Here is a 19885-nt window from a genome sequence, read left to right as displayed (position 1 = left end):
CAAAACTACAACAAACCCCCCTGGCTCCATATTCTATTTGCATTCTCCCTCTAAATCTCTCCTTCTTTCCAATTGCCTGTCCCTTTGTTTCTTGCATCTCACTCATTCCTGGTTACTCAGCCAGGTCTCATACCTCATCCTGCCCATATATTCTTTATACCCCTAATCTCCTCTCTGGTCCCTGTTCTGTTCCCTCTATGCTCTTTCAGTTCCAGTGGTCTGTCGTCTTGCTCATCCCTCTCACAAGTTTCTGTTCTCCACTCCCCAAACATCCTTAAAGCCTTCTGCTGTTTCTGGAGGCTCTCAATCTCTGTCTTTTCTCTTCATCCCCCTGTTCCATCCTCCCTCACAATTGAACCCCCTTAATCTATCCATCTTTTGTCCCCTGAACTTCCTCTACTCCCCTAGCCCCATGAATTATCTGTCTCTTATAAATCCTCTGACTCTAATACACGATCTCACTACTCCCACCTAGTCTCTCCAGTCATCTGCTCCCAATCTATCCTCTGCCCACTAGCATCCTGCCCCCATCAGCTGATCCCACCACTAGAGCCCTACGTGGATACAAAATTTGCTAAAAATGGTCCGCAGATACCCACCTCCATCTCCTCTGTACTGCATAAGTATAGCTGATTAAAAACAGGTAAGTTTTTATTTTGTGAAAAATTTAAAATATGTATATTTGATTTTTTTCATGAAATTTTTAATGTTTCAACAAAAAAAATTCTAAACAATGTATTGTTTTGTTGGGGGGAAATACCACCTTTCACTTGTTTTTTCTCAGTGTAAAAAGAGAGAGGAAAAAAATAAAAAGTGAGAGACAATCAAATCTCTGGGCCAAATTTTCAGATCCTGCTAAGGTCCCTTTGTGCTGCTGGAATAATGTGAAAGGACTTTTAAACCAACCCTAAAGGGAAGTTGAGGATTCCCTGGATGTAGAATGCTCTGCTGGTATAAATTTGGCATAGATAGCTTTATGCCACGTTACTCCCCCCATCCCTGGTGTAGGGGAAAGGAGGGGATACTTACAATTTTTCTTGGGCTGTAGTATAGTCACTAGAGAACTGTTCCAGTTGGTGTAAGTTAAAGCAGGCCTGAAGTTACTCTACTTGTGGTGGAGACCAATTCCACCTCTGGCCAGCCCCAAAGTTGGAGGAGGCAGAAAGGTAGGGTAAAGCCAGTTTTGACTCTTGCATCAAGCATGAGTTTAGGTTTCTGCCCTGGGAAAACTTCTATTGTATGTCTCCACCCCACAACCTACAAGATTTACAGATATGTCAGTTCCATTTCTTCAGAGTAGGCAAGTAGGCAGAAAATCCTTACACCAGTGGATGGATGTGATGTGTGTGTGGTTTTTATATAATGTTGGAGTGGGGGATAAAAAAAATGAAATAGCTGGCCTCTGAGTTCACTGTGAATGAGGTTTACTATATGTGTGTCACATGACCCCTTCTGAGAACTTAAAAAAGGAATAAACAAATTTGGGCAAGGCCAATTTAGAATTTGATTTGAAGATCAATGAATAACAAGCCAGTGAAGAGGATGGAGTATGGGGAAACTCCCTGCTTCCTACAGCAAAAGAGTAATGTAGCAGCAACATTATGCTCTTCCTTATTTTTAATGAGTATGGACTCAGGAAGACCTTAAAAGAGAGCATTGGAGGAGATGAGATAATAAGGTGATTAAGGCATGAAAAAGGATTTTAGCAGAGGCAGGGTCAAGGAAAGGATGAATTCCAGCTTTTCTGTCAATCTTTTTTTCCAGGCTAAACATGCTTTTCTTTTATTTTCTTCTTGCATAGTCTGACCTTCTCTTTGTATTCCTGCTTTGCTTCTTCACCTCTTTTTCTTTAAGCCCCCTCTTTGCCTTCTTAATTATATCCCCTTTCCCTTTATGTTCCTCTGCTCCAGCAGTTTCATTTTCTGGTGTACTTTTAGAAAAAAAGGGGTATATTTTATACTGTGCATATCCAATTGTTTTAAAACTACAACCCAAAAGGCCTCCTTGCCTCTTCAAGTAGATGGCAAGAAATACTTTTCACCTTGTAAAGTTTCAGAAGACTGGGTTGAGCAAAATGTGTACTCCTGCCCTTTGGGAACACACCATTGGATAATTTCTTGTAAAATTATATTTGAATGAAATACAGAGACTCTTACTTTGAATATTTGTAAACAACAAATCCTGCTAGAACACAAAATTGTCTGAGAAACGGAAAGAAATTGAACATATTTCTGAAATATAAAAATCTGGCAGGGTCTAGGAGTGTAGCGTAGCTGAGTCCTGAGGAGGGTAGTGGGGGAGGGGTAGCAGTATTTTGCAATGCTCAAAAGTTACTTTTCAGATAAGATAGAAGTGTTAACTGCTCAGAAGGGAATCCCTGGCTGGCGAAGGATTTAAGACTGCTCTGGGAGTAGGTTTTGTTTTTCAAGTGGAAGGGAATTGGGAAATGCCTTAGGACTCTGTCCAGGGTGTAGAAAGTAAAATAATATATTTTTTTTAAAGAAGGGAATCAGGCTAGTTTCAGTAGATTGCTGGTTGCAAGGAGTCATAGGTCTGTCCCTCATGTAGGTGGAATGTTAGTATTTTCTTGCACTGGAGAGCAGGGGGATAGCTGTTCTCATCCTTAAACTACATTTTATGCCAGATGTTTCCCCTCAAAAGAAGGATTCTCCCTTCTAGTTTCAACTAGACAAAGTGCTAGAATTACATTCTACCATGCACAAAATGCACACTGAAATCCATGAAAGTCTGCATATGGAATTACTTCAGGATATGCCTTTGAAGATACAAAGCATGGGTTAGTTGTCCTTGCTTAGCGCAAAGGAATAACAACTTTTAAGATCGTATATGGATTTACCTTTGGAGACAACAAGACCCAGCTGGTAGAGTCCATGACTGAGGTCTAAAATCTGAGTGCTGTTATGCATGCACAATCAACCTAGAGAGAATCAGTTTCACATTTGGAGCCAATATTAGTTACTATTCTGTTACTTTAATTAATTTGCACATAATAGAGATATAAGATTTGAAAACTATATTGGGCATGCATACATCTCTTTGAAATAACATCCACATAAACTTTCAGGAATACTTTACCTTGAGGAATGTAATGGATTTTGCAGAGACATGACATCATGAAAATCTGGTTAAAGCATTGTGGGCTCTAGTTCATAGATTGTATGTGTAACACAAATTGTTTTTTATGTAACACACCTCATTTTGATGGATTCATGACATTTTGTTATGAGTTGGCAGTACAAAGGAAAGAATCTCAAATATATAGGATAAAAGGTATATAATTTTTTTATATTTAAAAAATACTACGCTAAGCTTTTAAAAATACAATAAAGGTTTTATATTTAACAGATCTCACAATAAATGTTACAGAAACACTTTATTAATTATTATGAATATGTACCTTTTACATTTTGTCTTGTTTTCATTCTAATACAAATTGCTGTATCATTTCAGCACGCAATATAGATATTTTGGGTTATTTCACAGCTATCCTCTACCAAAACAGGTTATTTGCTTTCATTCAGTAGTTTGTTTTGTTGCTGTTGAGTCTCAATGTACGTCTGTGTTGTTTGGAAATGTTGTAGGATCTACTAGGGAAAATTCAGCAGTGCTGTAAATGGTTGTATAAGTTGCAGATCATGCTCAAGTGGCAAGGCGACAAAGTTGTGTAACTTGCTTTGATTTGGCATTCAGTGTACATGCAAAATAATTATAGTTTACACTAGTTTGGTATTCTATGTGGTACTGAGTTTTGAAGATGAGGGGGTATTCATTAAATAGAAGCTGTGAACTTGATATCTAATCATTTTCAAAGAATGATTTAAAAATAGTTTGAACATTGAACCTTCCTCTAAGCCTCTGTGCCATTTTTGTTAATTAAAATTTTTTTATGTTAAACACATTTCTTCCCTGTTATGTTAAAGACCCACACAAACAACAGGGGAAAGTGAAACTCAAAACTAAACCTGATCTTAGCTCATAGAGAGCCAAGAACTCTCAAATGCACATAGCTAACAAACTAGGGGGAAATAGTATATTTCTCTTCCCCCTCCCCCCCCCAGCCAGAATAATCTTACATGTTACTTCTAATAATAGTGGGTAACTTTTTTTAACTGATGGAGGATGGTCCTGCTTAACCTTACACTCTTATCAGTTCTATTTCTTGCTACACACACAAATTAATGTGATTGCCTGAATTAAAAAAGTGAACAACACTTGGCTCTAAAAAAATGAAAATACATTTTTGCGGGACCATAAAATCTTAGGTAACTGAGGGCATTAGACAGAATTAAACCACTGCATATGTACATCTTTATAATTTTTAATATGGTTTACCACATGTATTTTAACATAACATTAAATTTGAATACCTTATGTCACCCAGTCGTATCAAAACAAATTAGGGTTCACGTAGCTAATATTATGCAATAAACAAATAGCAACAATACCTCTAATTTAACTGATACATTTCAAAATGGATTGTGGGTGCAAATCTCCATGTTTACACCTGTAGCTGCCTAATTTACACCCACAATCAAGTAGCTAGACATGCATATACTTGGATTTGTATGTTGTTCAACTGCAGATGCAAAATGTGGGCAGTTCTCTGCTGCAACTACTATCAGATGTAAATTTCCCTTTATTTCCAGAGGCAGTACACAAATGTACAGCCAATTTTCTGTCTGAGACATATTTACTGAAAATTCTTTAGTGAAGTTTTAAGTAAATAGTAAATTGTAATTGTCAAACTGGGCCTGATGAGACCTAGTCTGTTCCAGAGCCCTCTGAGGTCAATCCCAGTCTTTTCTAGAAGTTAGGGGTTTTTGGATCTAGGCCCTAGTTTTTGTGCAATACCTGATTCCCTTTTTTAAAAAGAAAAAAATAGATTTATGTTAAATCTAATGAGAGATGTCTGTAAACCTCCCTCCCTGTTGCTGGGACCCACGTGGAAACTAGTTTGTTAGAGTCCTTAATCCAGTTTGTTCCCTACACTATCCAGGGACGGTTTTTGTTCATTAGATCATATATTAAAAGCAAAGTGGAAGCAGACGAGGTATTGAATCAAAGCTGATGTGCGCCGAGAGGGGGCCTGCCTGGGGCCCAAGCGGGCTGAGAGCTGCTCCTGCCGGGCTCCTTACAGACTCCCTGAAAAATAAAACCTCAGCAGCGTGCTGAGCACAAGGGCACAAGCCAGCGCAGGACGCGGGGCGGGGGTGTTAGCAAAGGAACGCGCGGCCCCCGTGGCCACCGGCAGCAGCAGACATTTACTGACAGCCATCAAAGCGTGGTGGGCAACGCGCCTGCTGCATCCAGCGGGGGCCTGTCCAGCCTGGGGCTGTGTCCTCGCATCACCTCCGCCTCCTTTCAATATCGCTAATATGTAGCCTTGCCTTATAAAGTCAAACTGCGCCGTACCTTGCCCGGGGGGAGGGGTGCGCTCAGCGGAGCCCGCTGCCTGAGCCCCGGCGGCAGGAGCGGGGCCAAGCCGCCGCCCGGCTCCCCTCACGCCGACCCAGGCTTGTCGCCGCGTCCCCACACGCGAGCCGGGCCAGACCGCTTGCTGCGAGGAGATCGGCCCGGCCGCGGCGCTGCGCTGCGCCGGGGAAGCGAGTTCAGCCTCTCCAGCGCGCGCCGCGCGGGGCCGGATCCGCCGCCGCGAATCCATGTCGCAGCTTGTGCCTGCCCTGTGTCCTCTGCTCAGAGCAAAGCCCACATAGGAGACCCTTTGTTTAGGAAGGGCTAGGCAGGGAAGATCAGTTTGGAGCGGCTGGCCTCGCCTTGCCATTGGCTGGGCCCTTTCTGGAGCTCTTTTTGCGAGAGGCATGCCCAGCACGTCCCCAGCGTTGGCAGGCAGGGGCTGCTGCTTTTAAACACCATGATAATAATACCCAAAAAGCAGCCTCAAGAAGTGCTACACTGTAGAGGGTTCCTCTGCAGAAGGAAGCAAGATGGCCACCTCGTGGGTTTTTGCTGTGAAGAATGCAGAGCCTAATTAAGGCAGACTTTCAGGGGGGGAAAGGGTCTTTCCCTGCTACGTTTTTATAGCACAGCTTTTTGTTTTGGTTGCAGTGACTTTACAGTGTAAAGTCTCCATCAGTTCAAATGCTGCATATAAAGCATTATGGGTATTTACAGTATTACAGTTTTCTAATAAAATTGGGGATTTAATTTTTTAAGTTAAACTTTATTCTGCAATTTGATATTTTTTTAGGTGCTAACTGAAAACAAAAGGCCTCAGAGGAGAAAGCAAAGAGTTTTAAAGGTAACCAATCATTGCTTTAATAATACTTCCCTCCTCTTCCCCCCTCCCCATTTTAAACCGTATTTTATTGTCACTTGGAATAGGAAGGCAAAGGGTTAACTGCTGGACATCAGTTCTTTCCAGATTTTCAGAGGATTAGCTCATTTTAAAAGCATAGGTTTTCTTTTCTGTTTATATATTATGTACATATTTGGATCTTTCTGCACAAGTCTGCAGGCTACAAAGCTTACCTTCTTCCAATGTGTTGAAGATTAATTCAAATTTCATTTAGTCATAGCTTAATATTTATATACTGAGAGTAAAAGTTTGGTGATTTTTTTCAGCATATAGGTTTGATGGGATCTGAAATTTAAATATTTGAAGTCAGAACTATATCATTACTAAAAAGTTATATATAGAAATATTTACTCAGGAATTCTTTTCTTATTTTAAAACTACAAAATAGTTAAAGAGGATAGTAAGAACTTGTGTACAGTAAATGAAAGGACCTTAAATAAACATGCTATTTATTTTTTATCCTACAAAGTGCACTTAAGTGTGAGAATTTTATTATTTATCGAAACATTGTTTCACCATTCATATATTTTCAAAAGCTTTGGTACATGAGGAATTTGGTAAAAGTACAATACATTAAAATGTAATTTTATAAATGTGGACGTTTTAAAATGAAATTTCACCTATTTCACTTATTGCATGGTAAATGGATCACAAGAAACTACACTTGTATAAAGAAATTATAACTTATTCAGTAATACAACATTAAATAAAATGCTCAGATTAAGGAAAGAACAGAGTTTTTGAATTGTATTTGACTTGCAAATGTGTCTAACCTCAGGGGTCTGTTTTAATGTGGAAGCAGTTGTGCATTTTAAAACACCTCTTGCATCTTTTATAACAGTAATTGTAGTGGTACAATAGCAGTAAAAGCTCCACCTTCCATTCATTAAATGAATTAATCAATTATAGAACTAATACGTTTCATTAAATCATAATCATGTGTTAATTTTTCATTTTAATAATTGCTTTTTGTAGCAACAGATATCAGAATTATAACTTGATTTCATTGTAGAAAATACGTGGTGAAAAATGTTTGATTGTAGTGTGAATTTTTTTCCTCTGTTGGTGACAATGATGTCTTTCCATAAATTAATTGTTGTTCAAGTCTATAATACTTAGTTGATATGTCAAGTTACACCAATGTTGTCAAAGTGCAAAAAGAACAGAAGTCTGGTCTCTGTCAGAGGCAGCTACATTGTATTGAATATCTGCCCAGGGTAGGGCTTCACAGTATGTTTAAGATTTTATCTCATGTCCATTTGTCATTGTTTCTGATTTGGTGGCAGGTTGCTATAGAGCATGATGCTGTCTCTGTTGGCCCTTTTATTTCTCACAGATTTATGCACAGTTTTTCATCCTTGATTTTTAATGGAAAATCTTATTGATAATTTGAGGAAATATTTTCATGCATACTATATCATATGTTGGGCTTTGGACTGGAAAGTGCATTTCTGCTTCGATCTCTCCTCTGTTGAAGTGGTTGTACAGTTATTTCTCTCTGGTTTTATACTGTACTTTGTGTCTTCCAGTTTTCACTCCTAGTGCATGGTTACTGAATCTGTATTTGGTAAGATTTGTTATTGGCTTATGTCAAGTAGTGTGTTTCTGGATGTGTTTTGTCATTCTTCTAAAAAAGTACTGGATGTTGTTTTTCACTATATGTAATATGGAGCTAGACTCCCTTTATATCAGCTGCAATAAACTTTCCAAAATGAAATATACATCATGTACAGTCTGATACCTGATACTCTGGAATAGTAGTTTTTTCTGCCCCTCCTTTTTCAATTGATGGCGTTTGAAATGCCATAATAAACATTTCTGCAGTAACATGTATTGAATTATAACACCAAGCTTTTATTTAATGATTAATGGCAGATGTATGAATCCAGCAAGTGACACTTAAAATTAAATAATAATCTACTAGCATTTTAAGGAGATTCCTTGCAATGTGATTTTGATTATAATAGTAATGTAAACTTCCTTTAAAGGAGAATTTGTAGCTTTCTTTGTTCTAAGGAAGAATATGATAGTTTGTGTTTCTAATTTTTCTTAAGGTATGTCTACACTGCCCACGTTACAGTGTGGCCGCAGCAACACTGTGACGTGGGCAGTGTAGACACGCTTTATTGCTGGGGAGAGCTCTCCCGGCAAATTTTAAAAAAACCCACCCCAAAGGAGGGGTGGTAGCTTTATTGCCGGGAGCGCGGCTCCCAGTGAAAAGCACTGTCTATACTGCCGCTTTTCAGCGCTAAAACTTTTGTCTCTCGGGCATGTGTTTTTTCACACCCCTGAATGACAAAAGTTTTAGCGCTAAAAGTGACAGTGTAGACACAGCCTTAGATATTAATGAAAGGTAGTTCTTGTAAATATAATTACATGTATGTTTAAGGAAAATATGGATTAATCAATTAAATATATCTTTCAGATTTAAGTTGTTGGGACTATCACTTTTCTTAATAACAGTACCCTATCTGGTAGAAAATAAATGTCTCAAAATAGGAAAATATTTGCTTGCTGGAAATAGTTTGCACTGCTATAAGCATTAACCTCACATATAGTAATATTGTTACACTACTGTAGATTTTGTTTACTTTGATGAATTTACTATTTTGTACCTTATTGCTACCATTTTGTTATTATATAAAGTCACTTCAAAATTAATTTTTCTGACACTAACATTCTATTATTATTTTCATAATTGTACAGATCTGTGAATAAAAATCTAAATGCTCTGACTGTAAATTCTAGGAAACAAACACTAATTGAAGGCAAAAGTAATGTGTGTTTGTGGGAATAGCTGTTTAAAACCAAAGAGAGAGTATTTACAATTTCACTTGCAAACATTACATGATGTCTTCCTACTGAAGCAAATACCTTTTGCATTTTGTTTCTGGTACATAAATGGAAAACCTATGCAAGAGGACCTATTACTTGTTGCGGTACCTGGTACGTGTTGAGGCACTCATTTACGTTTTCAACAAATAGAGGGGTGAGAGAGTGGTTTTTTTTTTCTTTTACCTATTTAATGGTATTTCTCACCCACTTTATGTATAATCCACCCTGTTTCACAGTGAGGAAATGTTTACAATCACACTTTAGTAAAATGAAAGCACAGATCAGAAGAAACAAACATTGAATATGGCATCAGATTGTCAGAGAGAACTGCTATTATCAATACATCTAGAAGTGGAACAGTCAGGAACCCATGCACAGAACAACAGCTGATGAAGAAGTACAATCCGTGGTCTTGTCACTAGGTTCCACAATGCCAAGGTTACCTTTTGAATGGCCACAGAAGTTTTCTACATTGATGGAGATAATAAAGGAAGAGCCTATGAGAGGGATCCAGAATTCATACAAGAGTCAACAATAATATAAACACTGCTAAGTGAGTATTACAACTGCATGCATGTACTTTGTGATTTGGGTTTGTTCACATGTTTGTTTATAAACACCCTAAGTATACTCCCTGTGTGCCAGAAAAGGGAGAACCAGAGATTGCTGAATTCTGTAAAATCAGTTTAATCTAAGCTAAACAAAAAGCAAGCGATGATTAAATACTTAGTACTTTTGGTTTTATTTGTATCTAATACTATAAATGTCACATTTCAATGAATGATGCAAATATATATTTTAACACACTTGTACAAAATGGCTCATTCCTTCCCTATGCATGCATAAGTCCCTGTGTGTCTACATAGGACCAGTTTGCAAATAGGAAGATGTCAAGGCTTCTATTAGCCTTGGTCACAGTGCAATTTTAGCTATGTTGCTTTAAGAAAACCCACATGATACACATTTCTGAGATATAAATGTTAACAGAAGACAAGAAAAGCAGCTGCTAATGAATGTGATCATGCTTTTAGTGATCTTGGATTGAACTAGTCTTAAGCCATTTATTCCAACTTGTGATATATGATATGTTTTTAATGAAGAACGTCTGCCAGAATACAGAGCTGGAAATAATTCATTTTTATTACTTTTTTTTTTAAGATATCAACAACTTGATGGATGGAGCCCCACTGTAATGAAATCTTACAGAGGAGGAAGATAGAATGATGCTACACATGTTGGATATAATACTATCCTGAAAATTACTATCTCACATTTTGTGTTTTTAAAGGGACACTCTCAACTTAAAATCTAGCCAATTAAAAAATATTAGTGAAATTTTCTACTACACCTGCCTTTAAATCTCAGCCAGTTTTTGTGGTTTTAAAAAAAGTAGTTTTGCTCTGTTTTTATTGTGTGAATGTCACACAAATAAAAGGGAAAAACAATTGAGGATGTAAGGTGAAGGAGCAAAACTAACAATATACAAAGTGTTTTAAAATGCACAAATTAAAGAAATGGGGAGGGGGAAACTCTTCCTCTAAGATCTTCCATTTATAGTAAACTAGTTGTTGTTTGTAACAATAATAGGTAACAAATTTTCATACAGTGTGTTATTTTTAAGTTGATGGTGTTCTATAATTTTATGGGTTAATTTTTCCCCTCCCTTTACGCTGGTGCTACTCAGTTGAAGCCAGTGGGATTGTACTGGTATAACTCAGGCCCTGATCCTGCTAACAGTTATACATGTGAGTAATTTTACATCTATGAACAGCCCAACTGAACCACAAACACAGATCCTTTCACCTGGGTAGTGTCCCGTTTACTTCAGTGATGTTTTGTAAGGATGCAAAAGTCCACGATATTAGGTCACATTGCAGGGTTAGAGCTGCAAACATTGCATGATTTTAGAAGAATAAACATTCTGAAAGATACTTTTAAAATTTCATAGAAAATGTTGTCGTGATTCTGAAATGGAGTTTGACTTTTAGTATTAAATAAAAAGTAAGCTAATTTGCTGAAAGGAAATTTACAAGAAATATATGTCCAGGCATGGGGAAAGGTTAAAGCTTAATTCACAATTCATGTATCATTAGAAATTCTTAATGAAATTATGTTACAAAATAAACTTAAACTTTTTAACTCAAATAACTGTATTGTTAATGTTGTCTGCACTCATTATTGAATGTTCAGTAAAAATGATTGATTCTCTTTTACTTAGCTTGTAAAATGTATGTATTAAGGTTCCTGAAACAGAAAAGCATTTAAAATTTCTTTCCAAATTTCAAAAGTGAGGTGTAAATTTTTATATAGCTTTAAATCCATAAACACTAGCTTATCCATTAAAATAGACAAGCTTCTGAAAATTATTTTTGGCATTTATTAATCTTTTAAACTAATATTATTGTATTGACTACGAAGGCCATTTATTGCCTTCACTAGCTGACCTGGGATGCAGTCAAAGGCAAAACTCTCATTTACTTCAGTGGGACCAGATTTCATGTCTGGTGTTTGTTTTATTCCTTAAATATTGTATGGAGTTAGTGTATTCAGTGACAAAATATACCAAAGATTTGATCCTGCAGTTATTACTCAGGCAAAGTTTCCATTACTTCATTAAGAGTCTTGCCTGTGTCAAGGCTTCAGGATTTAAATCAATCACTAATGCAGGATATTTAACCCATACAGAGAGGCTTTTACTAAGTAAATTCTTTTTTCATAGCATCATAGGACTGGAAGGGACCTTGAGAGGTCATCTAGTCCAGTCTCCTGCACTCATGGCAGGACTAAGTATTATCTAGACCATTCCAGACAGGTGTTTGTCTAACCTGCTCTTAAAAATCTACAGTGATGGAGATTCCAAAACCTCCCTAGGCAAATTATTCCAGTGCTTAACCACCCTGACAGTTATGAAGTTTTTCCTAATGTCCAACCTAAACATCCACTGCTTCAATTTAAGCCCATTGCTTCTTGTCCTATCCTCAGAGATTAAGAAGAACAAATTTTCTTCCTCCTCCTTGTAACAACCTTTTATGTACTTGAAAATTGTTATCATGTCCCCTCTCAGTCTTCTCTTTTCCAGACTAAACAAACCTAATTTTTTTATAGGCCATGTTTTCTAGACCTTTAATCATTTTTGTTGTTCATCTCTGGACTTTCTCCAATTTATCCACATCTTTCCTGAAATGTGGCGCCCAGAACTGGACACAATACTCCAGTTGAGGCCTAATCAGCGCGGAGTAGAGCAGAAGAATTACTTCTCGTGTCTTGCGTACAACACTCCTGGTAATACATCCCAGAATGATGTTCGCTTTTTTTGCAACAGCGTTACACAGTTAACTCAGATTTCGCTTGTGGTCCACTATGATCCCCAGCTCCCTTTCTGCAATATTCCTTCCAAGGCAGTCATTTCCCATTTTGTAATATACAAATCCATAAAAGTATCTCAAAGCAAAATACAATAAATATTAAAGTACGGTGTATGGTATAGCTAAAGAAATTAAGTGGAATCACTTTTTATTAGGTTTAACAGTCCAGGCTTAAAAGCTATTCACCTACCCTTGCCATCATGCTTCAACATTTTTTGGGGAAAAAAAATTAAATGATAGAATTTTCAGTGCTAGTTCAATGGTCAGTAGTCTGTGTCACATCATGGATAGCTGATTATGAACAAATATACATATTGCTATTTCATTTCTGGTGTTTGTCTTGTTATATTTAATCAACATTGTCCAGTTAAACGTAGCCCAAAGTTTAGTTTTTGTAAAATAAAATTTTCAAGGAACCTATGATTAAAAGAAAATTTTCTATGAATCTAAAAAAGTTTAATTTTTATTCAAATAAGCATTGTCCTGCACTCTTGCAGCCTGAACTTTACAGCATTGTTCTTGTGCATAAGAACATTAAAAGTGAAACTTGTTAAAAAGAAAAGTGAAAGTCTCAGCAGAGTGTAATAGAAAATGGAAACAGCATGAAGAGTGTGCTAGCTGCTTTAGAGAGAAAAAAGAATACACAGTCCATATTTCAAAGATCTTTCAATCTAAATAGACAAAATACAGATGAAAGATGTTGGGAAGTGCTGCAACACACAAGGTAGGTGATTGGTGACACACACCTTGTCAGTCCCATGATATTTTTTTCATCTAAAGTATCTATAGTCAACCTTTTAATTTATCTGTCACTGACTTGTTTGTTCCTTACTGAAACTGTAACAATGCCCTCATTTTAACCTTTTAAAAACCGGACTAGAGCATTGCTATAAACAGAATTTGTTTAGGCCTAGAAAAGGGTGTGTATTTGAGATCTCTGTTTTTCATGACATAAAACAAGTTCTCTCAAGTCTGCAGATAAACATGCTTAATATGTATTGTCTGTGTCTGAAGTAGATTGGAGCCAAGTACATTATTGGAGTGCAACAAGTAATAAATAATAAAATTAGTGGCAGAACAGAAAAACAAAAAGTAATGTAACCAGATTCAAAAGTATTTGGATTAAGGAACTAGATGGCTCACTGTTTTGATAACAGAAGGTAGAATATGTTACTTCTAAGTCACCAGTTCAAATCTAAGATGTACTGATAGTGAATGAAAATTGCTTATAGCTCGTGCCAGTTTGGTGGACTATAACTATATAAAGTGAATTGTGGCATCTGTTCCTAGTGAACACAGATCTACAATATGCTGATTATCCTACCTAATGACATGCTTTTTAGTATTCTTGGTAGATAAGACAGTGTATTCATATGCTATTGTGATGGACACTATAAATATGTAGACAGAGAAACTAGCTTGAATGGATGGATACAGAGACTGAACTTCTCTCGCCTCTAGAGGTAATCACTCGAAATTTGAGTTAAAGAATATTAGGAGGGTAATGTGAAGAAATGCCCATTGCTACTGATCATACCACATTTCTTTTATGGATTAACAGAGCACTACATTTTCCGGTGTTATCAGCATCACTTTTATTTCACTACATTTCAGTTTAGAAAACAAATGCTAAAATGTATAAAAAAACAGTAGTAAAAAGAAGACAAGATATTAGGTTGCATTAGCATCTCTTACAGTAGAAATACAGTTCTGTGCTCAGCTTCTCTTTTATTCTTGTCCTGAGGTGTGTATTGGGACTGTTCTCCCTGAGGCTTCTCTAACCTGGCAGGGAAGTCACCTATCTACTTACTATAGCAATGGGTCTGATGGAAATAATTTTAAAGCTCAGTGCACATTTTTAATTCATAATCAAATACAAGTATTCTCCTTACTGCAGTTGCCTTTGAGGGCAATAATTTAGAGTCTTGGGAGCCAGAAATGGCTCCAAACTACAGCATAGATACCACTGATACATACCATCATTTAGGAGCTGATCCTGTAGACCTTATTCATGTGTGTAGTCTCATTGAACTTATTAAGCAAGAAGGGTAGCAGGATCAGGCCCTTGAGGCCTGATTGTGAGAGGTCATGAGCACACCAAACCCTCATTGTTTTTAATGTGAGTTGTGGGTGCGCAGTACCTTTTGGGATCAGGCCCTTAGAGAGAGAATTAGGAGCTATAGGTGAAGAAAAGAGACTAGTTCACTAATTCTTTCTTTCTGAAACCGAATCATGCACAAGGAAATGGTTCCAAATAGTGAAAGAAGCTGGGAAGAAAAATCTCTCTCTCTCTCTGTGAAGAGAGAAGCTGGGGAAAGATGCTTGCTATTCGAGGAGCACAGATAAGAGTATAGATAAAATGGAGATGAGATTGGAAAGAGGGGGAGGGAGGTAATAGCTACAGAGAATTTGTGCTGGATTTTTTTAATGGACAGAAAGCTAGTGAAGATTTCTGGGGATTGGCTGATGTGTTCCTAATCCAGGTATGGATGGGTTGAAACACTATATTTTGGGCAAACCTGGAGCTTAGGGGAGTTGAAGGCCATAAAAAAAGAATTATTGGAATAAGAAAGGGAGGCATCAGTGAAAGTTTTGGCAGAGGGGCAGTCTAGTGTCAGGTCTGGGGAACGTTCTGAAGGTGAGCTCAAGTGAATTTACTGACCCTAAAGACACAGGAAGCAAACTAGTTTGATGACAAGCCAAACATTTAGGACCTGATAGCAGGGATGAATATGAAATTTGTGTGGAAGGAGCAAGTAGAATCAATGTTATATCTAAATACTTACTAGTACCTTTTTAAAATATTCAGATCAATATTAATAAGAGGAGAGTCATTCTGAATGGTGTTTCCGTTCCAAACAATATGTGAATTGACATTGCTTTAAAAGTTCTGTTCCACCAGATCTGTTGTCATTCCACTCATTCCTGGATAGATAACTGATTTGCTAAGAGGAGGCAAAGGGTATTGGAAACTTCAAAGATAGAAAGAGTTTGCTAATAGTGTGGTGTGAGGTTGGTTTTGACATTTCTGTTTTTCATAATATGGAAAGAAAAAATAAAATGTTACATTTGTAAATCAGGAATTAACCTTTTTCTCAGGTGCTGGGTGATCTCATTTATTATCTTTAAAAACAGCCAATACCAATGTTTTGTCCATTTTGGCCTTCTCCTGAGTCTAAATTTCTTAAAAATAAATTATTCTTTTCAACATTAGTCCTTACTGGAAATGCTCCATTTCAAAATCCAGTATTTCCTCCTAGTCTTCAAATCCTCCATGAGTTGCTTTCTCCACCTCTTTCTTTTTTACAATCTGTTCCCAGCACCTATTAAGGAGAATATACAATACAGTAACCAAAGATTTAAGCAGTGGGGAGTGGTAAACTGAGAGATCATTTGCATGAACTCTGTGTCTCCCAACTGGAGTTACAACATTGACCTAAAGAGGTTGGGAATCGTGGTTTTTGTTTTTTAAATATGGTCCTACATTAGGGGACCTTTTTGCTGAATAGATTTGCCAGTATCCATAACCTTTTGTGTGTTGCATGTCCTAAAATGCTTTGGATGTTTTTCTGGTAGACTGAGTCCCAGATGCAGGATAGGAGAACTTTTAAAAAAGCGAGATCTGGAATTGGAATATAGTTGGAATATTTTATTTCACTGTTTGAACTGGAAGGGGGAGGGAAAGAACTAATAGTGTGACTCCTTTCCTTGACTAGCACAGTTTTTGCTCCGTAGATCACAGATGAGGTACACAGAACTCAATTTTGAAAAAGTTAAATCAGTTGTCCTTGCAGGTTTCAGGGTAGAGTGAGCACATTTATCAACAATGTGGGGATGTACTGGTGTACTAGCTGATTATATTGAAACTAAGGGATTGTCTCCATTTCTGCATCCTCAGTTGCCTGACCGCTCCTCCATACCTAACTTGAGTTCTGGTCCCAGCTGTCACTGGTCTGAGACCTGGTGTGCTACTTTCTGGCTTCCTTTTGTGCCAGCTGGGGCATTTCAAATTCTAATCTTGTGTTCCAGATCACACCCACAATTTGCATTGTTCCAACACACACACACAAGCAAACAGTGAGGTGGGCAGATGGCATACAGAGGCAGTTGCATCCCAAGTTCATCATGAATGTCAGGGGCTGCTGCAGGTCATTGCATGGGAAGGTGGGGTTGCAGTGGGCAGTGAGTTGGAAGCTAGAGGTTGTAGGCCTCATTCTCCTCTCATTAATAACTTTGCACTGATGTGTCCAATCACTCAAATGGGTTTTCCCTTGATTTACTGTGGTACAAGTGAAAGGCAAAGACACAGAAGCCTGTGTGGGTGTGTCTACACAACACACTAAACCTGAGTCTGCATGACGCATGCTTGCACATTCAGTGTTTCCAAGCCCACACTTGAGCATCCATACTCCATTGGAAACCTGGGCCCCACAACCATGCTGGTGCATCCATACTGCACTACACAGACCCAAGTCAGAACTTGGGTGTATACCGCTGTATCCCAGGATTCCTAGGGCCTTCTCCTGCTGATGCTGCTCTAGGGTTTGGTTCATAGTGGGTTGTGGGAGAACTTGTCTGTCTGTCCCATGGGAATTGGCCAGAAGTATTTTAGGTGATTTTAGCCTGCGAACACATCCGGCCAAGCCATTTTGTGTTTGCACACTACCAGCAGCTGGAGCCATCATCATAGATCCCGACGCAGTGGAAGAACTTCTCCATCTTATGTTGTCACTCCTATTTCAAGCATCGGGTGGAGCATCTGCAAGACACTGCGGGACATTTTGGTGACAGTTTTTGAACTGCTGAAGGCACCTTAGGGGATATTGACATGCCAGCTGCGACCCCGCTGATGCTGCTCATGACAGTTGTCTTAGCCACAGATTTCCCCCATGTAGACCAGTGCTTCTGGAGCTAGGCTACAAGCACAGATTGGTGGGACTACATCATCATGAGGACCAGGGATGACCAACAGTAGGTCCTGAACTTTTGCATTAAGGAGAATGTGCTCCTGGAGGTTTATGATTAGTTGGCCTTTACCCTCCAGTGCCAGCACCCACATGAAGGAGGCCATGGCAGTCCAAAAGTGGGTTGCTATAGCCATCTGGAAGCTGGCTACCCCAAACTGCTTCAGGTCTGTGGCTAACCAATTTGGAGTTGGCAAATCAACTTCGGGTGGTGGTGTGGCATCCCCTGAATTGTCCAAGGGCTGCATAGTCTGCAGGACACAATAGCATGGAGGGGACTCAGGGCATGGGGCTGGAGCAAGAGCTGAAGGTGCCAGTGGAGCCTGCACTCTGGTAGCCATAAGCACAAGTAATCGCTCGAACAGCTCCTTCTGCTACACTCTCAACCTGAGGTCATGCTCCATGAATCTGTCCACCAATCTCTCCTAGCTCTGTGCAGCCTCTCTCTCTCTCTTTCCGCCCTTGTTGCATCTTTATTCTTTTGATGCTCCATTTGGTCCTTCTGGAACTCTATGTTCCAATTAGTTTTATCTAGAATCTCCTCCATCAGCTCATCCCGGACTCTCTTTCTCCTTACCCACAGTGGGTGAGACTGCTCCCCCAGGTTGCTGGTGCTGTGTGTCTGCTCTGTGGATGTGAAAGGGCCTTGAAAGGAAAGAGAAAGACCATGTTATTGTCTGACCATGATAAAAAATTACATTTTCCACTCTGTCAAAGAGGCCGCTTTAATACAAGTTCAAAGGATGATACTTTTTATCAATGGGCTTTATTTTATTCACACAAAAAACACTGGCCACTTCAGACGTCAGTTGGAGCAGCAAAGAAATTGATCACACATCATGGTAAGATACACATGCAAAATTAAATTTAAATTATTTCCCCTTCATTTTTTTCAGGGGTGGAGAGGAATTATGAATAATCTAGTCACTAGCTATGGTTTTTCAGTCCTTTTAGGCAGGACTGACTGATAGTCAGGAGGTTGCCGATGGAAGCATGAACTTCTGTTTCAGGTTAGTGGAGGACAGCTATCCATGTATGGGAAGGAGATATTTGGGCATCTAGTGGCTGACCAGCACATCTCGTAATGGAGATTGGCTTGTGAGTTAGAGGCAGCCCTAGTACATATGGACTATCCTGGATCATAATCAACTATCTGGAGTTCTTACTCTGTGAGAAATTCACTTTCATCACCAGTCAGCAATGGTGAAAATTCGTGGTAAAGTCAACAAGGTGCTGATTTAACATGGAGATGCAGGAGAATCTCTTTACAAGTACCATGCGTCTGTGCACAGACAGACTGCCTCCCTCTGCTGTAATTTGGACTCTAGTTTTAAAGCAAGCAGTGGATGAAATACACACTCTGATTGTATTTCCAATTGAGCAGGCCACGTGGAAATTAAGGATGAAACGCTGAGCAGCTGCATTTGAACTAGGAGGTTGCCTGTTCCTGGGAAGCAAGTGGGAAGTGTTGGGATTGAAGGACTGGGAAGCACAGCCCCAGGGGATTGTGGGATAGTGTTGGCAGACTCTACAGACCCGAGCCTGGCAACCTAGACTTGATTTGCATCCATACTGCAAGATGCCTGGGTTTTGTCCTAGATCACAGCCGGACTTGGGCTCTGACCCACCCCCCCAGCAGGGTCTGCAGACCCGAGTCCAAAGGAGTTCCAGACTTGAGTCTTTTCTGTGGGTGGAAGGGAGCTTAAACCTGAATCAGAGCCTGATCTTAATGTGCTACACAGACATACTCTGAATGTGTGAACCTCTTGCTGGCCCTTTCTTGCTCTATTTCTATGGAGGAGGGAGAAAACAGGAGCAGACTGCTGTTTTCCAAATCTCCTATTTGTTTAAGACTCAAGTTTTTTTGAGAGTTCTTTCCTGGTGGGGGTAAGGGTACTACGTACTGCAAATGTAAACTCTGTCAGCTAGAGCAAACTTTCCAGCTGGAGTTGTAGAGTCCATTGTGAGTAGGTGGAAGAGGAGCTCTGAGCTCTTACCTTTTTTTTTTTTTTTTAAGTAGAACAAGTGTAAAGAGAAGTGATTGGAGGAGGACAGTTGATCTATTTATTTACTTTGGTTGAATGTACCTTCTTTTATATATTTGAATAGGCATTGGTGGATACTTCTGAAATCCTGGAGGAAGGGAAGGTCATGAGTGAGGGCATTCCCTTTTGACCTCCCAGTGAAAAACACCATCATCCCGACCCCTTCAGCAGCTGATCTCACCTATGTATCACTAATCTGATCATCTTCTTCTGCTTCCAAAGACCTCCTCCATTCCCAGGACAAGTCTCCCCACACTCACAAACTGACCTTTGCCTCTGCTAAAACACTTCTACAACTCCTCCTCTGTGTGGTATTAAGAAATATTCCCAAATGATTAG

General features: G+C 38.9%; 1 protein-coding gene across 1 annotated transcript in view; it reads left to right on the top strand.

The window, feature by feature from the left end:
• The window catches only part of TET1 (tet methylcytosine dioxygenase 1), a 122181-nt gene that overhangs the window by 17960 nt on the left and 84336 nt on the right, over positions 1 to 19885 (top strand). The window contains exon 3 of the mRNA XM_026650891.1: positions 6230 to 6280. Coding sequence (XP_026506676.1) covers positions 6230 to 6280 — 51 coding nt within the window. The remainder of the gene's footprint in view (positions 1 to 6229; positions 6281 to 19885) is intronic.

This window comes from Terrapene carolina, unplaced genomic scaffold, assembly GCF_002925995.2.
Source record: "Terrapene carolina triunguis isolate 2854851 unplaced genomic scaffold, T_m_triunguis-2.0 Scaffold95, whole genome shotgun sequence".
Taxonomy (NCBI): Eukaryota; Metazoa; Chordata; order Testudines; family Emydidae; genus Terrapene; species Terrapene triunguis.
This window is presented reverse-complemented; position numbering and strand designations above follow the sequence as displayed.